The sequence below is a fragment of the Numenius arquata genome, chromosome 5 (assembly GCF_964106895.1).
Source record: "Numenius arquata chromosome 5, bNumArq3.hap1.1, whole genome shotgun sequence".
NCBI lineage: Eukaryota > Metazoa > Chordata > Aves > Charadriiformes > Scolopacidae > Numenius > Numenius arquata.
Window position 1 is genome coordinate 56,902,164 of NC_133580.1, and position 27,262 is coordinate 56,929,425.

General features: G+C 39.1%; 1 protein-coding gene across 1 annotated transcript in view; it reads left to right on the forward strand.

The window, feature by feature from the left end:
• The window catches only part of ABLIM2 (actin binding LIM protein family member 2), a 146,224-nt gene that overhangs the window by 81,308 nt on the left and 37,654 nt on the right, over nt 1–27,262 (forward strand). Inside the window, exons 7-11 of the mRNA XM_074148116.1 lie at nt 7,716–7,803; nt 11,069–11,127; nt 15,539–15,616; nt 20,266–20,412; nt 26,700–26,820. Of these exons, the coding sequence (XP_074004217.1) occupies nt 7,716–7,803; nt 11,069–11,127; nt 15,539–15,616; nt 20,266–20,412; nt 26,700–26,820 (493 nt within the window). The remainder of the gene's footprint in view (nt 1–7,715; nt 7,804–11,068; nt 11,128–15,538; nt 15,617–20,265; nt 20,413–26,699; nt 26,821–27,262) is intronic.

Below are 27,262 nucleotides of genomic sequence, written 5' to 3' on the forward strand. Positions count from 1 at the left end.
TGTTTCTCTCACAAGTATTAGAAACCTTTCCTTCTGAGAGTTCGGTATATAGTAAGTTACTATCATTCTGAAATAAATGTCCCCTTTGGTACATTCGATCTGCAGTTTATACCTGGAAGAATAAAGAGTGTGTGGGAGGCAGTAAAAATGACTCAAATGTGGGTGGGAAGTCTCAAGGCTCTGCAAAGTACAGCAGGATAAGCCAGAACCAAGACAATGTGAAATAACCATACATGTGAGACAGCTAAAGCTGTAAGTAATGCTGCAGGTGCACGTATTGAACCTTTCCCGTGACTATTTCTTGGCATCTAGTGGAAGGATAAGTGAATCCAGGAAGGAGAAGATGAGGAGAAGGATTGATTCAAAACATTACACTACATTTACGCTGGTGTAAATCCCGTTGAAAATGTTTCATTTGCCCTGGCACACTGCTGAAGTGACTCAGTGGTGAGTCAGGTCCACTGTGACTAAGACAATTAGGAATAGTTTTCCTCCACATAATTCTCTCTTTGTCTGCTGGCTCTCACACTTTTCTCTCCTCGACACTGTTGTGTAACATAAGCAATAGATATTTTGCCAAATACCTCTACCTTGGTAATGTTGCCTGTCCCTTCATACCCAGTAGATGACATGACAACTGTTTACTAACTTAAGCAGTATTGTATACAACTATTACTGAGTAATCCTTCAAGTTCTTCTGTAGCATATGCAAAACTGGCTTTGCTGTAAATGTGAATGTGGTTACACTTAAAGCTGGTAACTGAGCACCATCTTCTACTTCAAGCAGCAAAGGTGATTCAAGCAAAGGCTTGAATGATTTTCTGAATATCATCACTCTATTAGGAAAATACCCCATAGCATCCAGTTTATGAGGCATGTATAGTCCACATAACAAATACGCCACTACGTGAGTGCAATGGCAGAGTTATGAGTGTGGCCACTGAACAACACTTGATGGTGTAGTGCCGTGCACCTTTTCTAGGGTACTCTTGAGATAAAGACAGAAGAACAAACACCTGGGCCCTACATGTTACGCAGCCTTTTAGGATTAAACCCATACCTCACAACCTCACGTTGAAGCACTGGCCAAGAACAAGAGGTTTATATTACTGGGTGGGAATTAGCAAGAACAACCCCTGATTTCAGCCTGCTAAGTGGTATAACTTGGTAGGAAGATTTTCTGTGGCAGTTTTGTGCTGTTAGGTCAGAGAGTTTTTAAATAATAACTAATCTAGTTCTGGGAGCAGGAGCTCAGCCAAAGTCAGGGAACTGCATTTACTTACAGAAATTGTGAATTTGCCTCCAGTGCAGTGACTGGTTGGGATATTTAAAGTTGAAAAGCTATAACTCATTCAAAAACTTCATTAAATTTCATGAAGACAAATATCTGGATTTCCTTTTTCTACCTGTATTTCATTATCAGTTTCCTGTACATTTCTGCCACCTAAGAAAAAGAACAGTTCATTCACATAATAGTTTAGTACCCCAGCAAAAACAGTCATTTGGGGAATGAATGAGGAAGCATAAACAGGATGAAATTAATATTGACTAAAGGAGTTCAGGGGTTCACCTTTTTTGATTTACATACTCTGAAAAAATTCCCCAGGGAAGTTATGTACACCTCAATTGTTGAATTTAAAATGATAGATAATGAACTTCCCTTACCCAATGTTAAGATATTTTTCTCCTCAGATCTACTCAAATGAATCCATGGACATAAGCTGAAAGTGGTAGGAGATTAATTTATGAAGGAGTTGTATCTGGATTTTATGTTCTTGTTCATTATAATGTACATCAGACGTCTTGATTTATTTTGATCCCTTATATGCAATTATAAGTACTTGGAGATGCATATGCATAACCCCTTTTATTGAGCATTTCTAAGACCACATGTAGGATACTGCATCCAGCTTTTTGCACTCCTGTACCAAAAGACATTGATTATCTGAAGCTGTTTTGGTGGAGGGCCACTGTGATAGTTGAGGGGCTGAAGCACATCGGAGATGCTCAGGGACCTTAACTTGTCCCACCTGGAGAAGGGATAGCTTCAGAGGGATCTAATAGCAGCATTGCCATTCCCACAAGGAGGCCTTCAAGGGTGTGGAGACAAGCTCCTTACTGAGGTGCATGGTGAGAGAGCAGGAGACAACAATCATAAATTGAAAGAGGGGAAGTTCTGACTGGATAAAAAGAAAAAAAAAAATCATTGTAAGGATTTCTAAGTACTGGAGCAGAGATTGTGCAGTCTCCATCATTGGAGGTTTTCAAAATCTGACTGGACAAATACCTGAGCAAATACCTGGTCTGAATTGAGCATCAACCCTGCTTTGACCAGGAAGTTGAAGTAGATGACCTCCTGAGGTCCTTTCCAACCTGAATTATTCTGTCATTCTGTTGTGCGCTTGCACACTTCCTGACTTTAAACTGAATTGTATTTCTACTATTAGCTGTATAACAAAGTGCACCTGAAGAAATCTGTGCCCTTTAATGAAAGAATGTGAATGTCCATGGGAATGAAAATTATTCAGGAAATGGAGATAAAGTATAGAAAAGAGAATAATTTATTGTCTAATTGAAGTTTAAACTTTTGCCCATCACTACAATACCTAAGTATTTTTCTCCTTCTCAACTCAAACAAATAGTAACTCCCTTCCACTTAGAGATAGCAGCAGTCAAGTCCTGTGTCTTTCATAAGAGCTTTAGTCCTTCATTTCAGGGTGAGAAGCTGCCTGATGGAAAGGCTTACTGATTGTCATTGGGTTTGTGCTTTATTCTGTTTCCCTTTGCTTGAACAGGTGGTTGTCTGGTGACGACCCAACTCTCCAACAAATTTGTTCCATGTGAGAAGCTTTTAACTATGAGCACTTTATAACCGTCTTCTGTTGGCTTTGTTTCTGGGTCATGCAAGTGCACCATGCCTTGGCATACCAGCAGGATCAGTGTTTTGTAGGCTGACTTCCACTATCTTTGTTCAGGATAGAATACAGTTAGGACTTCATTTGGAGATTTTACAGTATGGGGATGGCAGGATTTGGACCTACCTCAATAGATAAGTCAGTGGTAATAGTGCACTATTACAGCAACCTGTTATACCCTTAAAATGGAAAATTCTGTGGTCAGTGAAAACACTCTTTGATATGATTGAATCATTGCAGCAGTCTAACCTTTTCTCCCTTCCATAAATTCTTTACTCCCAGCAGTAAAAGGCATTGTTACTACTGTGCATTTTGATAATGAGATAGATTTTTAATTTTTTTTTTTTTTTTTCAGGAAGAAGTTTACTGAAAACTTTTCATTCTGAGAAAAGGAACTAGATAATTACCAGTTTATTTAAGATATTAAATGATTTTGTCAACTTTCTTTTTTCCCTCTAAATTGGAGAGATATGGATTTGATGGGTGGACAGTTCGGTAGATGAGGAATTGGTTGGATGGTCACATTCAGAGGGTAGTGGTCAACAGCTCAATGTCCAGATGGAGATCAGTGAGGCGTGGTGTTACTCAGGGGTCTGAATTGGGGCAAGTACTGTTCAATATCTTTATCAGTGACATAGACAGTGGGATTAAGTGCACCCTCAGCAAGCTTGCAGACAACACCAAGCTGAGTGGTACGGTTGACGTGTCTGAGGGACAGGATGCCATCCAGAGGGACCTGTACAGACTCAAGAAGTGGGTCCATTCGAACCTCATGAGGTTCAACAAGGCCAAGTGTAGGGTTCTGCAACCCCCAGTATCAATACAGGCTGGGATTGAAGGAATTGACAGCAGCCCTGCCAAGAAGGACTTGGGGGTACTGGTGGATGAAAAGCCAGATGTGAGCCAGCAATCTTCATGCTGGCAGCCCAGAAAGCCAACCGTATCCTGGGCTGCATCAAAACAAGTGTGGCTAGCAGGTCGAGGGAGGTGATTCTGTTCCTCTACTCTGCTCTCATGAGACCCCACCTGGAGTACTGCATCCAGCTCTGGAACGCTCAGCACAGAAAGGACATGGACCTGTTGCAGCAGGTCCAGAGGAGGGCCACAAAAATGATCAGAGGGATGGAGCACCTCTCCCATTAGGAAAGGCTGAGAGAGTTGGGGTTGCTCATCCTGGAGAAGAGAAGGCTCCGGGTAAACCTTATTGTGGCCTTTCAGTACTTAATGGGGCCTTGTAAGAAAGATGCGGTCAAACTTTTTAGCAGGGCCTGTTATAGAACAAGCAGTAATGGTAAAAGAGGGAAATTTTAGGCTAGACATAAGGAAGACATTTTTTACAATGAGGGTAGTGAACACTGGCCCAGGTTGCCCAGAGAGGTGGCAGATGCCCCATCCCTGGAAACACTCAAGGTCAGGTTGGCTGGGGCTCTGAGGAGCCTGATCTAGTTGAAGATGTCCCTGCTTATTGCAGAGGGTTGGACTAGATGATCTTTAATGGTCCCTTCAACACAAACTATTCTATGATTTACTAGCTACTTTACTAAGTGAGTAATGTGGTCAGATAGGACGTACATAGAGTTCACTGGTGAGAGAATCATCAGAAATCTTGAGTCTTCTCTCCAGGAGAGAGCTTATGCTTTGAGCTCTAGGCTGTTCTGGTTCAATCCCTCATATGTCAATCCATAAGCAGTTGTCACTCGTCAACTGGAGTAAGAGATGACATCAGTCACCCTCCTAGCAGTGGCGTGAGAGGCCAGAAAGCAATGTTATTGTGATAGGGTTACAATTATTATACATATCATCTTTTATTATAATTCTACCACTTCATCAGTTCTTGCAGCCAGAGCCAGAGAATGAGTAGAGGTTTTCACTGAGCTGTCTGCAATAATGTAGGATCTTTTTCCTGAGTGATGACAGCTAATTTAAAATCCAACCTTAACTAGATAAGGTTATTCCTTCTGGTATGAATTACTCTAGTTTTGCTAGTGTTGCATATTTCCCAGGCCTGGTGTTCATACTGTTCTGCAGACTTTAGGATAACACCCCTTACTGTCTTCACATTGTGCTTTAAATTATGTGATTCACATTTGTTGCATGAGGTTCATTGTTTTATCTAGTTCAAGCCCTGAAGTTAGGAGAAATGAGAAAAGGAGGTTGTATGTACTTTTTGCAGAGCTTTCTGGACCTGCTTTAAGTGAAGCATGGGTTTACTTGTCGACGTGGTATGGGACAGGTAGCAACACTGCGGTGCCCCCCATGCTTAGGGCAGGGGGTGTGGGGAGGTCCTCGGCTCTGCTGGGAGAACGTTCCCCATGTTGACCCAGCCCAGAAGGCTCCGCCTGCTGTGCAGAGGAGATTTACCATTCAGAGCGGTCCCTCATACCTAAAGGGAATGAAGTAATTAATAGTACTTTGTCTCAGAGTGTTAAGGTTTTTACTCTGCCTTTAAATTAGACACCAAGACTTTGACTCGGTGAGTGTGGAAGGCTGGTGTAGACATTTGAAGAAAAATTAAACTGTTGATAGTGTACTGTGTTCCTAAGGACACACTTCACTATTCAGGTTTGAGGAAATACCAGTTGAGAATTAATCTTTATGTTGATCTTCATAATAATACTGTCTTCACATCTGGATGCCTAGGCACACAGACCTGGTGCAGTCTTGAAGCAAATGTAGAATATTGAGAAGTTTTCTTACAATCTAACGCTTGAGCCATAAGAGATCTCTGAGAGATGAATGTCTTTTCTTCTGTGCTATGTGTGTGTATCGATATTTTATTAAACATGGGGCAACAGTCTGTCAAACTAAGCTTTCAAACTGTGCAAAGAAGAAGTGACCACATAGTTAGAAATTTGTTTGCTGCATTAAACTCCCTCACATCAATATGACCAAGAAAAAAAAAAAAATAACAAGGCCATCATTACAACTAAACTGAAAGCATAAGACAGTTGCTGCCCCAAGCTTATAAAATTTCTGGGTTCTGCTGGAACTGATTGTTCATCTATGAGATGAAGCCTCCAAAATAGTCTGAAGAGAGAGGAGACAGGGTGACTGATGAAAGCCTCCTTGGCACATACCCAAGTGGGGTTATAGTTCACATTCCGACCCAACACACCCAGGTCTGAATATGGTATCTAATCAGGCTAATTGTATAAACGTATCAAGGAGTATTATTAGTTAATTCCTGCATCAAGTCCCCAGCCTCAGATCCAGCTATCACCTCTCCTTTAGCAAGATGGTGTGATCTCTTTTAAATACTTCAAGTGATGAAGAATCCGTGATATTGTGTCTTCTGTGCTTTGGTTAGAAGAGAGACATCATAAAAAAATTTTAAAAGGGGGAACAAAGAAGACTGTCAGCACTTTTGAGTTATATGAAGAGTTTGAGTATGTCCCATTTGAATTCAGAGGTAATTATGCAAAATCCATTGGCTGGTGTGAGCATCAACAAAAGGATCACTGCACCTTTTCTCCCTGATTTTTCTGTTATAATTGTACCTAAGTTATAAAAAGACATCTTTTTGTGCCATTGTACAGCTAGTTGATATTACTTACTCTACAGAGTGAATTAAAATTATGTATTTGGTTATGCTGTTAAATTTAGGGAAATAGAGTTTATTCTGTGATGCATCCAGGTTATCCGAGAATGTGTTCTGACAGTTTATTTTAACGAAGGAATAATTGAATTCCCCTAGAGAGTGTTAGCCTGGGAATTGTATCAGCTATGCTGAATCAATTGAATTATTGAGGCTATGCATTGCATTAGCAATGCTTGTGCAGTACAAATCTTCCAAAGGAAATTATATTTCTTTTCAGCTTGATATTCCAAATTTAAGTTTATCTTATGATAGTTAAATAACTTTCTGTGCTTAAACACCTGCACTCTCTCAAGACATTTTAAACTTGAGGTTTAAACCTGGTACTGATACTTCACCATCTGATACTTCAAAGTGTTGACACAGTAGTGACCATCTTCCAAACAGTAGTGACCATCTTCCCTGTCTAATGTTGCAGAAATCACCCAGCAGTCTGCACAAATACACCATAAAAAGTAGAGTGAACCAGAACAAAGCTGTTTTCAAAATAGCAATTCTGATGTGATGCGTTGCTCATCTGTATTGCTGATTTAAAATACAGCAACAGGTTTTCAGGGATGGACCAAGTTAACACTGATGAAGTAAAACCAGAGATTCTTAAGCCTAAATGTGTCACACTCCTGTGTTTGATAGTATGAATGGCAAAATACGCCCCAGGCACAAATTAAGTTCTTTAGTATAAATACTGCTGAAGGCTTCGACATTCAGGCAATGAAAAAAAGACAAGTCAGCCCTGTTAGATTTCTAGATTAATAGAAGGAGGATTTACAGTGCAGTCCTGTGAGAGCATATTTACATGGTGAAGACAGTGGGGCAATACTTGATAGTCTTACAGGAACATGCAATGCCTTTTCAGCCTTTTCCAGATAAACATGTTATAAGACATTCTACATGGACCAAAATTTGCTTCTTTTTGATTCAGGGAAAACATGTTCACTCTATAGAATTGCTTTTATTCTGTAAATTCAGAGGCTTAACTATTGCACATTAACATTTTGTGTAGGCAAGACCATAATTACATTTTAAATCAGGAGTTGTCTGTAATCAAAAATAAGCATTGTGGTTGTAAGAAATTGTTGAGCTAATTGTCATTAACTAATTTACTCTAATTAGTCATATTCTAGAGGATGAAAGAAAAACTCCTCATAGTGAAGCTTCTAAATGGATCAGTATACTTAATCATCTGTATGTTTTTTCCCTAACAGGCAGGAGAAAAACATTATCACCCAACGTGCGCACGATGTGTCAGGTGCAGTCAGATGTTTGCAGAAGGAGAAGAAATGTATCTTCAAGGTAAAAACAAAAACAAAAAAAAACAACCAAACAAAAACCCAAAACCAAACCAGTTATACTTGGCAGCATTGTGCTCTTGCCCATACCTGCTAGCGCGGCTGTGCTTTTTGCACATACTCTCACTTCATAACTACCAAACAAAGTGAAGAATGTAATGTGTAGGCTAATGAAAAGCAAAACCAAACCCTTGTTGCTTCTTACTCACCAATTACTTCTCTCTCAGTTCAAACCCAATAACAAGTGTGAATCACACAGAAAGGATGAATCGTAGCAGTTATTTCATGCAGATGGAAGTACTCGACAGTGAAGATTATAGAATTTTCCATTTAAAAAATAAAAGTGATTTTTCTACAGTGATAAATGGTCCAGGTGAATGTTCACACACATGCGGAGCAGCAGGTTCCATAAAGCTGCTGTTACAGTCCTAAGATCAGTTCTGTACCCGTTGCCCATTTGGGTATGAGGAGAAAATCTGAAGGTCCTTACCTGAAGTGCCCTCAGTGGGTGAAGAGGATGCCGTGGAGCTGAAGCCCATACCACACAGTATGCCTATTCCTGTACACACTTATGGCTGTGTAAGGTGAAATTCAGTGGTTCTTGTCAGGGAATTTCAGTGGCAATAGAGAAGTAATTGCACAATAATTTATTCAGTAGGGAAAAAAAAAGTTATTTGCCGTAGGTATGAGCTAAAAATCTATATTTCCTAAGTAGCAACTTTTAGCTGTACTAAACTGATCAAAGAAAACAATGTCTACACAGTTAAATACAGGGTCAGACACCAGAGAAAATGAAGGCTTTTGCCTATGTCTTTGACTGGCAGTTTCTTTTCAAAGGAAAGCAGAAAAGAGAAACTCTGTGGAATGTGGGAACTGCATGGCTGGTGCGTTATCCTAAAATCACATGCTTGCCTAGATCTGTATTAAAACTTCGCAATTGTCCACAGTTTTCTAGAAGCATACTTTGCAATCATTCATTAAGCTGGAAAAGTTAGACTTTATTTAGAACACAACAGTGGTCTCAGTAAGATCTAATTATAATTTAGTACGTTATTTAAAATGACAATTTTATTGTCACTTTGGTTTGCAAGAAGAACTAGCTCATTAAAGGACATAATGATCCTTGTCTGTGCTCATGGATTCTCCCTCAGGAGCCAGAAAATGCTGTGGCTCTTCCAATTGTGAAGTAGCTTAGCAGTACTAAAATCCCCTGGGAAATCAATGCTTTAAAAAGATATCAAACTGCAAATTCGTTTCTAGACGTCAAACCCTCTGAAGCTGGGTAGCAAGTGAATCTTCTTTTTAAGATAAGTTAGTTATAAGGTGGATATTTGTTAGGTTTTGTGCTGATTTTTAGTTCAAGTAACCACAAAGTATGCTCAGGTCCTGTTAATTTGGACTCACTTTATTTTCTGGTGCATGAAACATTCATACCAGCTTACTTTTAGGCTTTCACATGAAGAGCAGTTTTCATTAGAAACTGGTGCTAACTTAATAAAAGATCCATGATTGGATATTTGGACTGCCTGACCTGATGTGTTAGATATAAAACCCTGGGGTCTGGCATATTTTATTAAATTATTCTTCATCCTCTTAATAAACTACTGTAAAGTTCCTTTAGGTGTTGCGTGTTCCTTAAAAGAAATTGAGTCATCAACGCTCATCCAGCAGATGACTTTTGGGTGAAAGGACTCTCTTTCTTCTGTGTGAAAAAGTTTCACAGCCAGTTTTGTGTAAGCATAGGTAGGAGTAATTAAAAAAAAAAAAAAAAAAGTTGATCTAAATACTTCTTAAAACCATTGGGAAGATTTACATCAACTTACACATCAGTTGGGACAAACGCTTTCATTGGGCAAGCTCAGACTCACTCGTAATTGGAAGATAAATTAGCATTAAATTTAAAGGTGCTATAAAGATGTTTCTTAGTGGTTCAGTCCCCAAAAACTTCAGTAACTTAGTAAACACAATTTATCTAGTCTGTGCTTACAGATAGTCTTTTACTGCTTGAGTCTGGGTTCATCCGGGTTATTTTTGTGAAATAAATTCTAATGATCTCCATCTGTCTTCTGGGAAATAGACTTGCTGTTTCTATCTCGTTTCCAAAATCCACTGGTTAGAAAACTATCAAACTGCAGTGAAAACAAAGCATTTCCAGTAAATCTTCTTGGTGCTCTCCACCCATTATAAACATTAAATCTTTATAACACAAAGGTTCTCAACTTCCCATTTAGTCAGGCAGAAGTTGCACTGCACTCACATTGTTTAACTGTGCGGAGCTTTAGTTTGTGGTTTGTCCGAGCCCGGACTGGCATAAATATAAAGGTTCCTTTTTACTATGAAAATTTACAAATGATTCTTTTATTTTATATAGTTACACACATTCCACTTCCATTGAACACTGAGTACTGAACATTGTGTTCAACTTTTTAAAATATTTTTTTTTTCTTTGTGACTAATGGAAAACTATTAAGTTTCTTTCTCACACTTAATGCTTACTTATATCTCTGGAGTTCATGATCCTCTCTTCTATACTTACATGCAATAGAGAATTGGCTCATTCTGTATTTTCTGCTTCCTCCAGGATGGATATTCCACTGAATTCGGGCAGTTATTAGTATTTTGACTTACGAGAGACAAACATGTAGGAAGTGCAAGATCAGTACAGTGAATAATTCAGAAAGGAGGACTGGATTTTCAGCTAGTGTTAAATACCACAATGCTATTCCATCCCATCACAGTGGGCTGCTTGCTATGACCTGAACCAGACTATTACAAGAATATGTATAATAAGAGTACAGGAAATTCTAGCTACTACATATAAGGGGGAAAATATTTACCATGAGAGTGGAACAGGTTGACCAGAGATGCTGTGGGATCTCCATCCTTGGAGATATGCAGAACCCAATTTGGCACAGCCCTGAGCTTCCTGCTGTACTGAGACCTCTGAGCACAAGGTTGGGCTGGAGGAACTCCAGAGATCCCATATCAGAGTTTTTAGGACTCAGGTTATGATGTTGATCTCACATATTCAAGTACATGTAGCTTTCTGAAGATCACCTAGTCTTCAAAATGTATGTGATCAGGCTTACTGATACTGAGAAGCTGGCAGTTTTAGCTTTGAAAGCATCCATGAAGTGGTGACAGCAGTGTAATCAGTGTGCTGTCTCTTAGAACACCTTATAGGAAGGTTTAATAAGGTTCTTCTTTTAAACCTTTTAAAGTCCTTATTAGAGAACTGAATTAAGCAGAACTTGAAATTTACTTTCCAGGTGCATCCATTTGGCATCCAGTTTGTAGACAGGCTGCAAAGGCTGAAGAAAAAAACAAGGTAAAAAGACCATATTGTTATCCATTGTTATTCCTTTGTCACGTTATTCTCTATTCATTTTTTTGTAGTGGGCATGGAGGGAAGGATTTGGATTTTTTTCACCACTGTAATTTTAAATTTTAAATGACAGAAATCTAGTAGGTTAATGTAATGTAAATATTCTCCTTTTACTTAGTGATTAAAGCTACAAGTTCAGGAGAATGCTGACCTAAGAGTTATATGTATAAACTGAATAAGGAAAAATGTAAAAATATGAAAGAAAAAACAAAGTTAATTTTTAACTTCTGTCTGATTATGATGTGATCAGTGCATGACCTCTTCTCTTTTTATGTGGCTCTGCACTTAAAAGATCAGAGGACTTTCACTTTATTTGTTTTTACAAAAAATATCTCCTTGGAATTTCTTTTTTATTATTTGTTTGTAAAATGTTGGCAAGCAAGCCTCAACTTAATTTAATCTCTGGCTTTAAGTACCTCCTTAAGTTGGATGATTTGTGCATCTGTCTGTGTGCAAGGGGGAAAGGAGGGAGTTCTGGCAACTTTAATAATTACAAGGTTAGCAGATGAATAAGATGCCCCTAGGAAATGAAGAATTAATCTGTAGCTGGGGAAATGATCTCTCTGAAGTGGTGGGACTGATGCAACTATCTCATTTAATGTGGAGGCCAAGTACGGGGTTTTTCAGTTCTGATGCTCCAAGTTGGTACCATTGTTCAAAAAAACTCTGCTTCAATTCATCAAGGCTTGGATGGAAGGCACAAGTCAGACCAGCAGGCAGCAGTTATAAGAAGAGTGTTTACAAGTCTGGTATGTTAGCAAGTGCAACTTAGACTAAATTACAGTTTTGGAAAAAAATTTGGCTTGGGCTTTACGCTGAAGGATCTTGGCTGTATTTTTTGTACCCGTGTGTTTGGGAAGCCGTTGCTCTGGTATTCTTCATGGCGAGCTCTGAAAATCAAATGAGTAGCATTTCTGTATAAAATCTATTGTTTAATACACGTTTATTTAAAATTGTTAAAATACTTTAATAAGTGCTGATGATTCAGCCTAGCACTATTAAGCAGTATTTCAGGCTTCCAAAGGATTTTATTCTGGCCGAGTAACAGAAATTGCAAGCCTAAACCCCAGGTAATTTATTGAAAATGTAGTAGGTTGTTTTTTTTTTTTCCCCTCCTTCAAAGAAAGGCAGTGGACAAAGTTGTACTGGGTTCCTACTGGCTGCCTTTTCCTCACAAAGGCAAAGAAAATGTACTTGTAAGACATGGTGTAAAGGCTGACTCATTTATAACACATCTCTTGGAGTGCTTGGAGTCTGCCCTGTCCCCAGCAGAGAGGAAGACATCTGTATCTGAAAGTCAGTGGGAGTTTTGCCTGAGTAGAGGAAAAAAAAAAGTAGAATGGAGCTCAAAGAGTTTTTCCAAGTCTAGTCATTTTTCCTTTTTTGTGGGTTTTTCCTCTTTTTTTTTTTTTTTTTGGTCTTTACACTAATTACCAAAAAAATAAACCAAGAAGAAAGGGTACCATTTCAAAGAGGGTAGTAATGGACTTTTCAACATAACTTGTAAAATTGGGAATGGGGTATACTGGTTGAGAATTTTTCTGGTTATCTTTGCAGTTTTCTATTTTTAAATGTTATCTTTCTGTATATTTATATAGATACATGCTGTGCATGTAATTAAATAGGTGACAAAGGCAGAAGGAGTAAGTGGCAGCACACTCCAAAGCTTTGGAGATGGAGTGGAAGGGAGAACGAAGTTGTGAAAGAGAGTGACAGCAAAAAGAAAACTGATGGGAGAGTGAGATTGTAAGCAGAAGGGATGAAGCTAAAAAAGAAGAAATCAAAGTAGCAAGAGAAAGAATAAGGATTATCAAAAAGCTTAAAGGAAAAAGAGGTAGGTGGAGGGAGAATAAAAGTGCATAGTATGGAGAAAAGAACTGAACAGAAGCAACAGAATCAACTGAGATGTGAGTTTTTATTGCAAAAAGCTAGGGGATTATGTGCAACACGCATGGACTGGGGATGCTAAAAGGGGTAATGGATCGTGCAGAGAATAATAAAGAGCATGTGTGAGATGTGGAATGAGCAGGTTTTAATCATCAGGAGGAGAAATGGAACAATTTGTGGGAGTAACTGAATAGCGTAAGGAAGCACAGAAGCAATCTGCAGAAGTACCTTAGAAAGATGAGACTCTACACTTCGATTGCAAAAGTTAGAAATTTTAATGAATTAAAGTTCTTAAAAACAAAATGGCACCTCTAAGTTGAGGAAAACCCCTGAAAAAAAAAAAGAGTTAATAAATATGAGTTATTAAATAAATGTAAAAGTCATTAAATATATTCAGCCAGATATGTTTTGGAGAAGAGGAGGCTGAGGGGGGACCTCATTGCCCTCTACAACTACCTGAGAGGAGGTTGTAAAGAGGTGGGTGTTGGCCTCTGCTCCCAAGGGAATAATGACAGGACCAGAGGAAATGGTCTAAAGTTGCGGCAGGGGAGGTTTAGATTAGATATTAGGAAGAATTACTTTACTGAGAGAGTGGTCAGGCACTGGAACAGCCTGCCCAGGGAGGTGGTGGAGTTGCCATCCCTGGAGTTATTTAAGAAACGTGTAGACATGGCACTTCAGGGCATGCTCTAGTGGCCGAGATTGTTGGTTTATGTCTGTTTGTGGGTGGGTGTGGGGTGGTTTTTTCTTTTTTTCTTTTTTTTGTTTTTTGTGGTTGGACTCGATGATCTCAAAGGTCCCTTCCAACCATGAAGATTCTGTGATTCTGTTATGCGTTTTAAGGTCATGATACACTGTGTGATCTTAAAACACACTCCAGTGATGCACGTGATACAGAAAGAAGCTCTGAGGCTTTATCTAGGGAATCCTGAGGTTAATCCAGAACTGTCATTTGGTTTTATCAGGGTTTAAAACATTGAAATAATGCAGTTTTATTCAGGTTTTTTTTCTCTACTGAACCTCCTGTAGGGACATAATGAAAGAGAAGTATGGTTTGCACGTAACGTGAATGCATTGATAACACTTTCATGTCATTTACAAAAGTTCTACAAAAAAAAAAAAAGCAGTATGCTTTAACTATGCAAAAGATCAATGCAATTACACTGTGTTGAATGATCATCTCAACAGCATCCACAAGTATTTCTCAGAGAATGCTCTATTTCCATGCCAGCGTTTGCCTTGTCCCCTTGGACCTTCTGAGCTTGTCCAGAGCCTTAGTGTGAGACAACTGAAAGCGAGAGGGAGAAGATTCCCAAATCCCAGTCAGACATGCCAAAACAATTAAACTGAATCTTTTTTATATGGATAAGTGTCTCCATATACTGTCTGGGAGAAGTCCATAGGAATATTTGAAGGTCTGTGGAAAGTCTGTGTGAAGGTCTGTGGAAGGATAGTTGTGATCATTGAGTTTGTTTGCTCTGCTAGCATGACACAATACAGATATAGTCACATATTGCTTCTAAAAGCTAGTAAATATTTCAAGCAAAGACTGGAGTTGTAGGAAGGATGCTTTCTTGACCTGAGAGCTTAATAATGCTAAAATCCTTTTAAGGGTCTAAACAATTATAGCCTCCAGTTAAGAGGTGTCAGCCTTTGGTGAGACAGTAGATGGTGGTCATTCAGAGTGCATGGAAAAGGACATACTTTTTGCAATCAGGGACAGATTTTTTCCACAGATGGGAAAGAGTATTTTATGATGAATTAACATATGTGGGTAAAAGAGGGTATAAAATAATTGATTTCATAGTAAGATTTGTTTAAACTTCAATTATGAGTGTCAGGTCTGTTTGCTCATGGTTAATATCATTGTGTCTCACAACCCTTTGTTATTCAAAAGTAATTATATTTTTCATCATAAAGGAATCTACTCAAAAGGAAGCAGTAAAGGTCTGTCACTGTGAATGCCAGAATGAGTGAAAACAGAGCAAAACCAGTTGAGTATTAAAATTAATCTGGTAGTCTTATAATCAGAGAGGGGAAAGCTAACCTATTGGGTACCTCATTCAGGGTGCTCTGCAGGATGTGGTGCTGTTTGCTAGGAGTGAGTGGCGTGGTAGCGTGACGCGTTCCAGAAGCAATATGGATTGGTTTGGTGGTATTGAAAATGCTGCCACCATATCATCTTGTGACCCCAGACTCAGAACTGTTGTCCCTGATAGTGTCCAAAAGCTGTCCCGGCAGCACAGAAGTGCTCCAGCCCATTTCATTCTGAAGGGAGGGGAAAAGAAAGTCATATGTAAAATCATTTTTGCATTTCCAAAGGTCAGTTTGATTGACTAAAGGTATTATTTTAACTCTTTGGTGTGGCTAAATAAAATGTCCGGCACACTCTTTTTGAAGTTGCAGTTATATTCTCTCTCCCTCTCCTCTATTTCTTATCTATTTCACTTCTCTTATCCTGCTGTAGGAAACAAGGACTTCATCTGAGAGTATTATTTCTGTACCTGCTTCAAGTACATCAGGTTCCCCAAGCCGTGTGATCTATGTGAGTATTTCATGGTGAAATTCATTCTGTGGAACGGGGAAAACCCTGTGCTTCCTCCTACAGTTTAGCACATTGTGTGGAAAGCTAGTATCTCCAAACCACTGCAGTTGCTGATTCCTCTAAAACAGAATTTACTTTCTCATGTTTAAAATGCTTGAATACTGCATTTACCATAACAGAATTCTGGCAGTTTCCTGTTATTTTTTTGGTGTATTTATAGCACTTACATTACCACTAGAGCTGGCTTATACCAAAGCATGAGAAATACCACAGTGCTTTCTAAAAAGAAAAGTTTAAGTAAACAGTACAGCCCACAGGTAGATTACAAGCCTGGATTTGAACACAACTTATCTAAATTGAGCTCTTGGGCCTGCATCCGATTGCTTACGAAAACACTGGTGTGTGTGATTGCAGGACTCGGGCCTTGACAAATGCCATTCCCTAACCTCAGAGAACCTTTGATGTGTTTATGGTCTAAGAAGTGCTAGCTCTGGAAAGCTCATAGAAAGGATTTAAAATAACAAGTACGATAAAAGCTTAAGCTGAGTATTTTTTTTTCAGTACCAGGTGTACCTTGCTTGTCATAATTGCTGTAGCTAATGTTCATAGCCAAATTCTCAAGGCTACTACCAATAAGCAAAAAGTATCCACAAGTGTGGCATGTTCTGTACAAACATCTTTTGGTGAGCTTCAGTATTCCCAGGGCTATTCTTTGTCCTGTCCAAGTATCCCTCAGGTAGGCAGGTCATTCTCATCGAATAGGACCATATGCAGAGGAAATTGCTGCAGATGTGATTGACTGCTGGAGAGATTATTATACAGAGTTTAAGGGCTTTTATCTACTACACTGAGACAAACAAAAGAGTGCCTGGGAACCAAACTTGTCTTTTTTCTTCAAGTATAAGTTATTTTGAATGCAATATAGTCTTTATCTGAGTAAGAGTGAACTAGAAGTGGGAGAACTGCCCCTTATCTAAATGTTTATTAGTTTTTCTGAGCTCTCCTTCCAGTAGAGCTCCATGCTGGTGGATACCAGTAAAACTGGTGAATATTCCCAGTAAGAAAATGTCATTGCCTCAACTCCTGTGAAGACATTTCATTGTGCTAGGACCCTATTATCATGTAAGCCCTTTCTTTGGCTAGATGGTCTGTATTTCCCTGGCCATGCACCACTTCATTGTTTTTAGAGGCATGAGCATTCTTCTGATATTTATATGTTTTTAGTGACATTTATCAGACTGTTGGATAGTACTGTTTTTCTTTATGTTTGTGATTATAGCTTTAAGCATGCTTCACAGGCTATTAAAAGTCAAGGACAGCCCTCCATTCTCTTTCTGTTTTTTTCAAAGGATATCATTAAATCGGCACACAACTCTAATGTTTCTTACTGTAATATACTTTAGAGGCAGCCGGGACTGTGAAAGAATAAAGTTGTCTAGCAAATATGAGCCAATTAGGAAAAAAGATTTCCCAGAAGTGTGCAAGTTCTTGCTCTATCTCTCTCATCTCTGACTGCTTAATTGTCAAAGCTGTGAGATTGATTAAGTTCTATTTTGTCTTTCACAAACAGGAAAGTAAAAAGAATTAAAAACATGTCATTGGACTTTCATATTATCAAAATGGTTGTTTGGCTATCTTTTGCATCTGTTTTCTGTTACAGGAGTGTTATGACATACAGACATGCTCAAGATTTATCTTGGGTGCTTTTGTGATTGGTTTTACCAAACCTATATTCATGCTGCCACTGAAAGGCAGGTCCCACCCACATGTGGCCCTGTCCATCTCCAGCGGTCTTCCTGTCTCCTCTTTTGTGCTAGTACTAGTGGGTACAGAGGTATGATCATTCAGATTTGAGACCAGATTCAGCTAAAAAATAACCCAGGAAAAACCTCCAGCCAACCAAAGAGGCAAAAAAATACCCAGCCATCTACATGACTCTAATGCTAACGTAGAAGGCAGAGCAGAGTGGGAAGGCACACGCTGGACAGCCACTTTCAGCAGTAGCATGGATTCAGGTCATTAAAACCAATAGTGAAACTGTACCTTAACAACTGGTGAGCTCTGTGAAGTATCATGTTGGACAAAAGAGAATTTAGAGAAAGCGGTTAAGGATTAGGAACCGTGAATTTGTGGTGCTCGTACTTTTAAAGGCATCAAGTCAGAGCAATATAGCTGTTCTGAACAACGTGCCACCTCATGGGCGATGTGGTCCTGGGTCATGGTTGAGTGGTCAGCTAGGGAAAGATGAAGAAAGCGTGTTTTGACAAAACCTGAATGTGATTCATACAGACCTTTTACTAAAGCTATACTTTTTCTTCTTTTGTTGATACCAGACTTTGGTGTCTTTTGCACTGAGAGAGGGCATAGGCCGATGCCCTTTGAAGTTAATGGGCATCTTTTCATTAACTTTAGTGATGGCTGGATTATATCTAGACTGAAATTTACCCCAGTGCAGGCATCCCCTGAGAGTCCCTAAATACCACTTTAGTATTATCATTATTTTCTAAATTATGACATTAAATAGGTCTTAAATAAAAGTCTTTCTTTATATTTAGCTATATTTTATGAAGAGAGAATTAGGAGCTCCCTGCAAAGATATATCTATCTGGAAGGTTTAGGTTAGGTTACATAGCTGTGTTCTCATACTAGGAATAGAAATCACGTTATATTTTTATACAGATCATATTTGCCAATTATACAATTTTAAAATTACATATTCCAAATGAAATAGATATTCTAAACTTAGAGCATGCTTTTAACAGAATCCAAAATACCAGATTTTTGAAGAAATGGCTTAAAGCCTCTTAGCTGTAATTTGAGCCTTCCCTAGCACATTTAAATTCCACGCACATATTTGTAAGTAGGTGAAACAAATAAAATAAAACCCAATGGAGGCTAAATGTTTGTAGAATTGAGTGTGTAGAAAGTAACTGTATCTCTAAGGTGTTTTTTGATCCAAATTTGCCTACATTTTGATACTTAAACTGAAAGGAACTACTTAACTAGATGTTTTTCTCCTGACAGTTTTGAAATCTAGGAGGAGGATCTTATATGGGGAGAGATAGGGGCTAAAATTATTACCATAATTCACATTTAAATATTCCCAATTCAAAACTTTGGGTTTCTCCACAACTCTGGATACCTTAAAAAAGAAATTATCAGAGCCTCCTTGGCCTTCCTTGTAGGTACAATGCTGCCCAAAGTCCTCCTGAAACAGACCTGATAGACAGATGACTCCTTTTCTTTGCATGACCTGTCCCTGCATCAGAGCTTGCCCCTGGCTTCTCAGTAGGGAGGGATTTATTTTCATTAAGAGGCTATTTCATTGCTCTTTGCTGCTTAAAGTAGCTGCAAGGAAGTTGAGATCTGTAGATCACTGAAGAATCACATATTTGATTAAAACACATTTTTTTTCATTAGTATTGAGGATAAGAATACATGGTGGTTATGGTGGCTTTGTTCCACTTTCTTACTTAAGAGGAATCTTCCTACTTTCCTTGTTGCTTATGCTTGCACAAATTCTTACGTTGTTTTAGAAAAAGGGATAAATGAAAGTTGTCACACTAAATTTCTCCTGTATGATTAACCTAATAGAAAACTTCCCTGGAAAATCTATTGAACTTTTCTTAGCCTCATACTAAGAAAAAATGTAATCACACATAAATCCTGGATACTTTCATATTTTTGCACATGGAAAACATTATTATATTTGTATAGCTGGTCATACTGAGATTTTCAGAGAATAGTGAGATTCACTCATCATTTTGTTGCCAACAAAGAGCTTATCATTCTGCAAAGCTTGAATGGGCAATGAGACCATTATGCTGCCCATTTCTCCACTCTCAATGTGGCCAACTTGTCATATCTACAAGACAGTACGTGCTGGACACAGTTTTGGTGCACATTACCATTATCCTAAGGATAATCTGTGCAAATGTAGCATTTGATAATTATATATCATTGGGAAAAGCGCAGTAAGAGGAGAATGGGGAGCAACACAGCCCTTTCTCTTTGTTGGCTGTGTGAGTCTCATGAAAGGATTTGAGCTTTTTTTAAGTGGCATCTGTGATCTTCCAACTAATCCAGCATGGTGCAAATCCATCATCTGCTGGTTTGTGACCCATAATTAAGGGCTACTTAGACATAGTCAGGAAAGGAGGTGAAGCTGTGGCACACAGATGAATGGCAAAAATGAAAGACTAATGTTTTTCAGCATCTGGAGAGTATGTGTTGGAAATATGCATTTGATTATTCACTACTGCTTATGTTAGGGGAACTCTACACACCAAAACCACTTTAAAAATGAAGGGCTTTTTACCTGAAAGAGACTACAATATCTGTCCCCCGTGTCTCTTTGTGCAGCTTGCAGTAAATGGGATATAACCAGGGGAACTGGAATAATGCCATGCTATTCTTATTAGCCAAATGTGATTGACAAAGAAAAGTGTAAAGTACCAGTATATAGAAAGAAAACAGCAGTAATATTTAGCATTGTATAGTGAATGTAAGAGATTTAAATGTGCACAAACAGAAAAAGCGGTTTATTATTATTATTATGACTTTTCTACCTACACTCATCTGTCCTTTTCTGATTGCATCTTGATCATATTCTTTCTTATTCTCACTGCTTTCTTTCCTCCTTTTCTTAGGCAAAGCTTGGAGATGAAATTCTTGACTACAGGGATTTGGCTGCTCTTCCTAAAAATAAAGCCATCTATAACATTGACCGCCCAGATATGATCTCCTATTCTCCATATATCAGTTACTCTTCAGATGACAGGCATAGTTACGGGGAGGTACTGACACATGGGTATTTTTTTTTACTGTGAATTTGAGATTTTGTATGCATCATTAAACATGTTGCTGAATTTAAAAAAAACTAACTTTTATAACCTGAGTTGAGTCATGTCATTCATTCATTCACAAGGCCTTCCAAAAGACAAGATGTTCATTTCACTTTTTTAGTTTGTAGAAGTTAAAGAATCGCTGTCTGTTATTTTTGAAACAGATGACACGTAATTAAAATACATTATCCTATGAGAGGTGTTCTACATGCATGTTTTAGGAAACAGGAGCCATTGCTAATTATAATGCGAAAATCAGAAGCGAAGCCAAATGACTGTCATGATATTTTTATTTTTTTTTAAAGTGTACCATATTATTTTGGTAACACAACAATGGTATCACTTCCCTATGCACAGATTTCTTTCAACTGTCCCTTACTAAAGTTCATCCTCATGTCATGCATGCATTTCGACCTATGCATATGCAGAGCTAATATTACACAGTTTATGCTAATGAAAACTAATTTACCATAATCTTACTTATACTAATTCTGTTTTTTGTGAAGCATATTCGTATATAACTCCTGTCATGCAAGTTAGCTTTTCTTCCCTAACTGTATCTACCTTTTGTTTGAATTTCTGATTTATTTTATAATTTTAGATACTTTTTAACAAATCAAACCACTTACGTACACTAGGTACACTATGAAGATATGTATGGTCTGGAATGGAAGTCTGCATTATTCTCTATAGGTATAAGTGGATGGGTAGAAATAAATACTATAAATAAGAGCCCCACTGTTTATATGAGCCCCGGTCCTGCTATCACTTACACCTTTTACACTTAATCTACTACTGAAGTCTCAATACTCCTCTCAGGTAAAGTGCAGCATGTATTAAATCTTGTAGACTCTCTTCCAAACCCTCTCTGTACAATGCTGAACCACAGTAGCTCTATTATCCTACATCCTAAAAGAATTAAGGTTCTATCTGGTAAAGGGTTTAAATGGTATTTTAAGTTTCTAAATTTACAAAACTAAAAGCTGCTTGCTAGCTCTGAACCTGTGGAGTACAAACATTTCCTTTCTATGTCAGAATTTGTGGGTGCAGATAATGTTTGTGGCCCTCCTAGTTTACATCTAGACTTGGCAGAGGTGCATAAACTAAACGACCTTCTGCCCAGCTCCTGTGAGGACTTGCTTATTGCATCTATTCCGAGGTTATGGTTATAAAACCATCACACTCACCATAAATCTGCGCTGCTGCTGGAGGGGGTTTCCTCCTACCTGCCCTCTGCATCTCCTTGGCTACTTGCTTCTCCTTCTCCCCTTTGCCAAAGCAAGTGTCCATGTGGCTGTGGTAGGGCTTAGGTTTCTTCTGAACATTTGGCGTGATCTGACTCCACGCATCACTCAAAGGCTGGAGGTCCCACAGGCAGGACAACCACCCGATGGTGTGGTGAAACAGCTTGTCTTGGTAGACAGCCCAGCCTTTGCTGAGATCAAGTGGCAGTGAACTGTGGGAACCTCAGCATCGCACATTCAGGAATGGAATAGAAGGTAGTTGCAGTTGAGCTTTAAAAAAAACAACCAACCAAAGAAATAAAACCACAGCAAAGAGGGCTGTCTGTCACCTGCTTTTAGTGGGTAGCTTAGTGGTGAGCCCACAGCAGGAGGGGTTTATTCGAACAACTGGAGTCATTGCCCATTTCAGTGATCATATAACTTAACAGAAGATAAAAGGGACCACATCATGAATAGGGGCCTTTTCTTTTGGGTTTGTAGGAGACACCCACAGTATTTGCACCACCAGTCTAATTCTGTCTCAGATAGGTCTGTGCCAATGTAGGCATTTGTGTCAGCAACACCACAGTGATATCTTAAAAAATAAAAAAAAAGTGGGAATCAGTCATCTGTTTCTGGGTGCCTAAGCCAGGAGGGGATGTTGGGCTGTGCTCGCAATCCAACATGCACATTTTTGTGATGCTCCAGATATTTACATCCTTGATATTGTCAGGGGAGAAAAATATCATAGAATCATAGAATATCTCAAGTTGGCAGCGACCCATAAGGATCATTGAGTCCCTGCGCACAGGTCAACCAGATGCTCCTTGAAGTCTGACAGGCTTGGTGCTGTGACCACTTCCCTGGGGAGCCTGTTCCAGTGACCGACCACCCTCTTGGTGAAGAACCTTTTCCTAATGTCCAATCTGAAGTTAGAATCATAGAATGGTTCGGGTTAGAAGGGACCTTAAAGATCAAGTTCCATCCCCGCTGCCATGGGCAGGGACAGATCCCACTAGATGCTCAAAACCCCGTCCAGCCTGGCCTTGAACACCTCCAGAGATGGGGCATACACAGCTTCTCTGGGCAACCTGTTCCAGTGTCTCACCACCCTCACAGTGAAGAATTTCTTCCCAATATCTAATCTAAATCTCCCCTCTTTGAGTTTAAAACTGTTACCCCTCATCCTATTGCTTCACTCCCTGACAAAGAGTCCCTCCCCATCTCTCCTGTAGGCTCCCTTTAGGTATTGGAAGGCTGCTATAAGGTCTCCCTGGAGCCTTCCCCTGATGCAGCTTCATTCCATTTCCTTATGTCCTATTGCTGGTTACCAGATAGAGAAGATCAGCACCTCCACCTCAATTGAGGTCACCCCTCAGCCTTCTCTTCTCCAAGCTGTACAAACTAATTTACCTGAGTTGTTCCCAGTAACTCTTGCCATTGAGGCCTTTCACCATCTTGACTGCCCTCCTCTGGACACACTCTTATAGTTTGATGTCCTTATATTGAGGTGCCCAAAGCTGCACACAGTAATCAAGGTAGGGCCACACCAGTGTAGAGTGGGACCAATTGCCTCCCTTGACCGGCTAGTTATGCTCTCCTTGATGCCCCCCAGGACATGGCTGGCCCTTTTGGCTGCCATGGCACACTGTGGTCTCATATTCAACTTGCCATCAACCCAAACCCCAAGATTTCTCCACAGGGCTGCTCTCCAGTCTCTTTCCCCCCAATTTATACATACGTATGTCCTGTCTTCCAAATTTCAGCATCCTGGCTACACCTGCAGCTGCAATATTTTCAGTAGATTTCTGCTTAACTGAGTTGAGCCTTTAGTTTTGAAAGGAAATTGAACGAACAGCAAATTTTCAAATTACATGATGTTTAATTAAAAATCAAATAGTAGAGATATTTTTATTTCACTTAAAGCAGCCAGCTCTGAGCAACAAAGTTCTAGTCCAGATTTAACTAGGGCTTGTGTCTAGTCTCAGGCAGTTGCTTTAAATGTGAGTTTCCCTACTGGCAGCACCGTCTGTGGTACAGTACTGGTCTCACCAGACTCAAGGATTTTGTAGTAACGAAATCAACAAAAGCTTCATATGAAATTATTTATATCTTATTCTTTATTGACTTCTTTGAAAACAAATAAAAAGAAAAATTGCCCTAACTTAATTGACAGGTGTTTTTCATAACTGTATTGTGTTATACATGGATATTGATATTTTAAGAGTAGTTCTTCTCACAAGTAACATCATGCATGAATTTGTATCACTAATTTGTTGTGTGTTGCTGTTTGCAGTCACCTCAGTTGCTCTCTCCAACACCTACTGAGGTAATCCCCAATGCCTTTGTACTCCTGTTCTGACCCATTTTGTGATGCATAAACCTGGTCATATTGATAACCAGCAGAGTCTGCAATGTGGGGTTTTCCTCCTGCCTATACAGTGCATGGGGTTTTATATTTATGGTTTTCACAGTGTTACTTGTGTTGAATACGTGCTCTGCTTCTGGATTGTCATCTGGATGCATCTATCTCCACTGTCATCCATGTTCCTGCTTTCCAAAATAAAGGTTGTATTGTGGTCACTTCTTCAAGCTCTACTAAATAAATTACATTGGGAAATATGATTTATGTTTGCATTTAAAGCTGCCAGCATGAATTGACTTAAATTAATGCTTGGCATAGTTTTCTCTTTTTTTTTTTCTTTTTATTTTTTTATTTCACAGATAGTTAGCCTACTTATACTATTTGTGCACACATACTCTTAAATCATTTACACGTACCTAAACTTCTAGGTCTGTGTATTTTGATGTGCATTAATGATCAAAGCCAGTCATTGTTTCAAGAAACGTCACCTTGGAAGCAATGAAAGCGTTTCACAGAGCTTCCCAGATACAATTACTCAATTACATATCACAGGCTTGGCTAATTTTTCCATTACCTCAATTTTATTTTAAGAGAACTGTATTGCAAAATTTTGGTAATAGTGGGAAATTGCAAATTTTCATTAAGGTTTTTAAATCACCAACTGTCATTATGAGTATTGGTTAAACAGGGAAGTTAACCAATAGAAATGTAATTTAATTGACAGTTTAAAAATAAAAACATGCTTTATTTCATATTGGATTTCATGAACTTGATTGACTGTTCCTTACAGAGACAGAAAGTACACAAAAGGTAAGATGTGAAATAATCAATATGAAATCTTGGTGTTTTGGAAGATTATAATAGTTTCCTTTAAATGAGCTATCTGTTAGCAAACAGTTGTACTATTAAATTCCAGAAGTGACACTGGTATGGAGGTTAGTGCTGCCGTGTTTTGTGTTATGTCAGTTCTCCAGGTTATCTAGCTTTGCCCTCCTTGCTGTCTTTCTCTAAAGTCTATGATCAGGTGCTCAGGCATCATCATCTGCAAACTTGGCACCAGTTTTGTTGCAGGGGTTTTTATTAGAGGAAACTTCCAGTGTATCGTACAGTTGGACACATCACAGGCCATTAGCTAACATCTTATGGTATTTAAATATCATTGCAAGACTTTCTAGACATTGCTATACTGCTTGTAACTCTCTTCACAAGGGTTGAAATGGGTATCAAATAGTGTAGCTACTTCAGGAGGGAAGCATCTCAAACTGGGCATAGAGGGGTTGGTGGCAGAACGCCTACAGAACGCTGCATGCTTGGGAAGGCATAAGTTCTCCCTTTATTGTGTCATTTCTTCTGAAATGGATATTAAAGCAATAGTGCTACTTACCACTATGCAAAACTGATTTTCAATTTTTGAAAATGCAGTCTGGGGCGAGGTGGAAGGGATGGAGCACACTTGAGCCAGAGGAGAAAAACTGGTGATGGGAGAACATTGTACATCTCCGTAGAGTTGAGGATAATCCCAGAGAAGCCAAATGGGAAACTGCATTCATCTAAAGATGAATGGATGGGTATATTAAGTTGTCCTGATAGGAATCTGGGAGATGATGATGGCGATAAGTGGGATCTCCTGTGTGTTTAGATGATGAATGATCCCATGGGAGTCATACAGGTGCATAAAGATGTCCCAGGATTCATGACAAGTGACTAACACTGTTATGGTATAGCATATCTTCACTCACTCCTACTGGAATAGGGGAGGGGAAGCATCTTTTGGACTAAAATTTTCCATAAGGGAGTATCTGCAGGTTACCTTGATTTGTTCTAATTTGAAGTTAACTCAAGCCAATTCTTGCTTGTCTTAAAGAAACAAGAAATCTGAATTTGCTTTTGTAGCTGGTTTACAAAAAGTCGTTTCCAGATCTAATTCACTTAGTAATGCTTTTACTGTTAAGAAGATACTACATGCAAATTGCAATTGTAGTTTAACTAGCTATAGAGAGTAAGGGTTTGGAATGGGTGTACATGGTTTTAAGTGGTTGAAGCCAAGGTTTTTGTGGGAAATAGGTTGTATGACTTGCTTTGCACAATGCTGCAGTATTAATGCTAATGCTGTATGAGTGTTTATATCACTTACCTAGCTAGTAATGACCATGTTTAATATAGTACACTGGGCAATTTGTACAGCCGATACAGTTGTTTCTGTAATGTAATGAAGCAAACAGATACTGATTTTTGTGTTGCCTGTAAGCATTATGCATCCATTCATATGGGTACAAAGTGACCATAGTACTATCATGCTAACCTGATCTCATCTTCCACCCACCCATGTATGTTCAGGGAATTATACTGTCCTGAGAAAACACTTCTGCGGTGTTATATTCTTTTCAAATTATATTGTCATTTTAAATTCATGTATGTGCTGACTTTCGTGCAAACATGACCATTCTCTGATACTTGGCAGAGCTCCTTTGGTCACATTGTGGTGGAGGTGCTTACGGCTGAAAGCCACCTTATTTCATTGGGATTGCATGGAGCGTTACGACAGCATCGACTTTCACCTACATGGCACAGAAATGTGCAAAATGGCATATTCTGCCTGTTTTGGAAGTGATTTCTCTTCCCTAATGACATATTTCCTTTTTTCCTCTCAGGGTGACCAAGATGACAGATCTTTCAAGCAGTACAGGACGTCAAGTCCTAGCTCTGCTGGCTCACTGGGTTATGGTCGCTACACTCCAACCTCCCATTCTCCTCAGCATTACAGCAGACCAGGTAATTGAAAAGCAGCCTTGTTTATTCTCTAGATTTTTCCACTATTTTGTCTTATGTTGTAAGTAGGATAGACTCCAGTAGGCAGGGTTTTAAGGTGGAGTAGCAGTTCATTGCAGTGATGTATTTACTGTGAATATAGGGTCCCATGGGGAGAAAGGAAACAAGTGCTTCAGAAATGAGCATCTAAGAAAACGAAAACAAGCATCTAGAAAGATTGATTTGATGTATCTGTAAACAGAAGATAGAACAGTTTAAAGGACTTAATCCTGGTCCCATCCTGCCTGAGGCTATACACACAATCCACAGCTCTTTCACGGTGCGGCATGGTAGCAGTGAATGCACACAAAGCCAAGAGGGTGATTGAGTGACTTCATTTCCCTTCTTGTACTGCAAGGTAATGGTCTGTGTCTCCTCTCCACAGTGCAAGAGCTGGAGGAGTGAC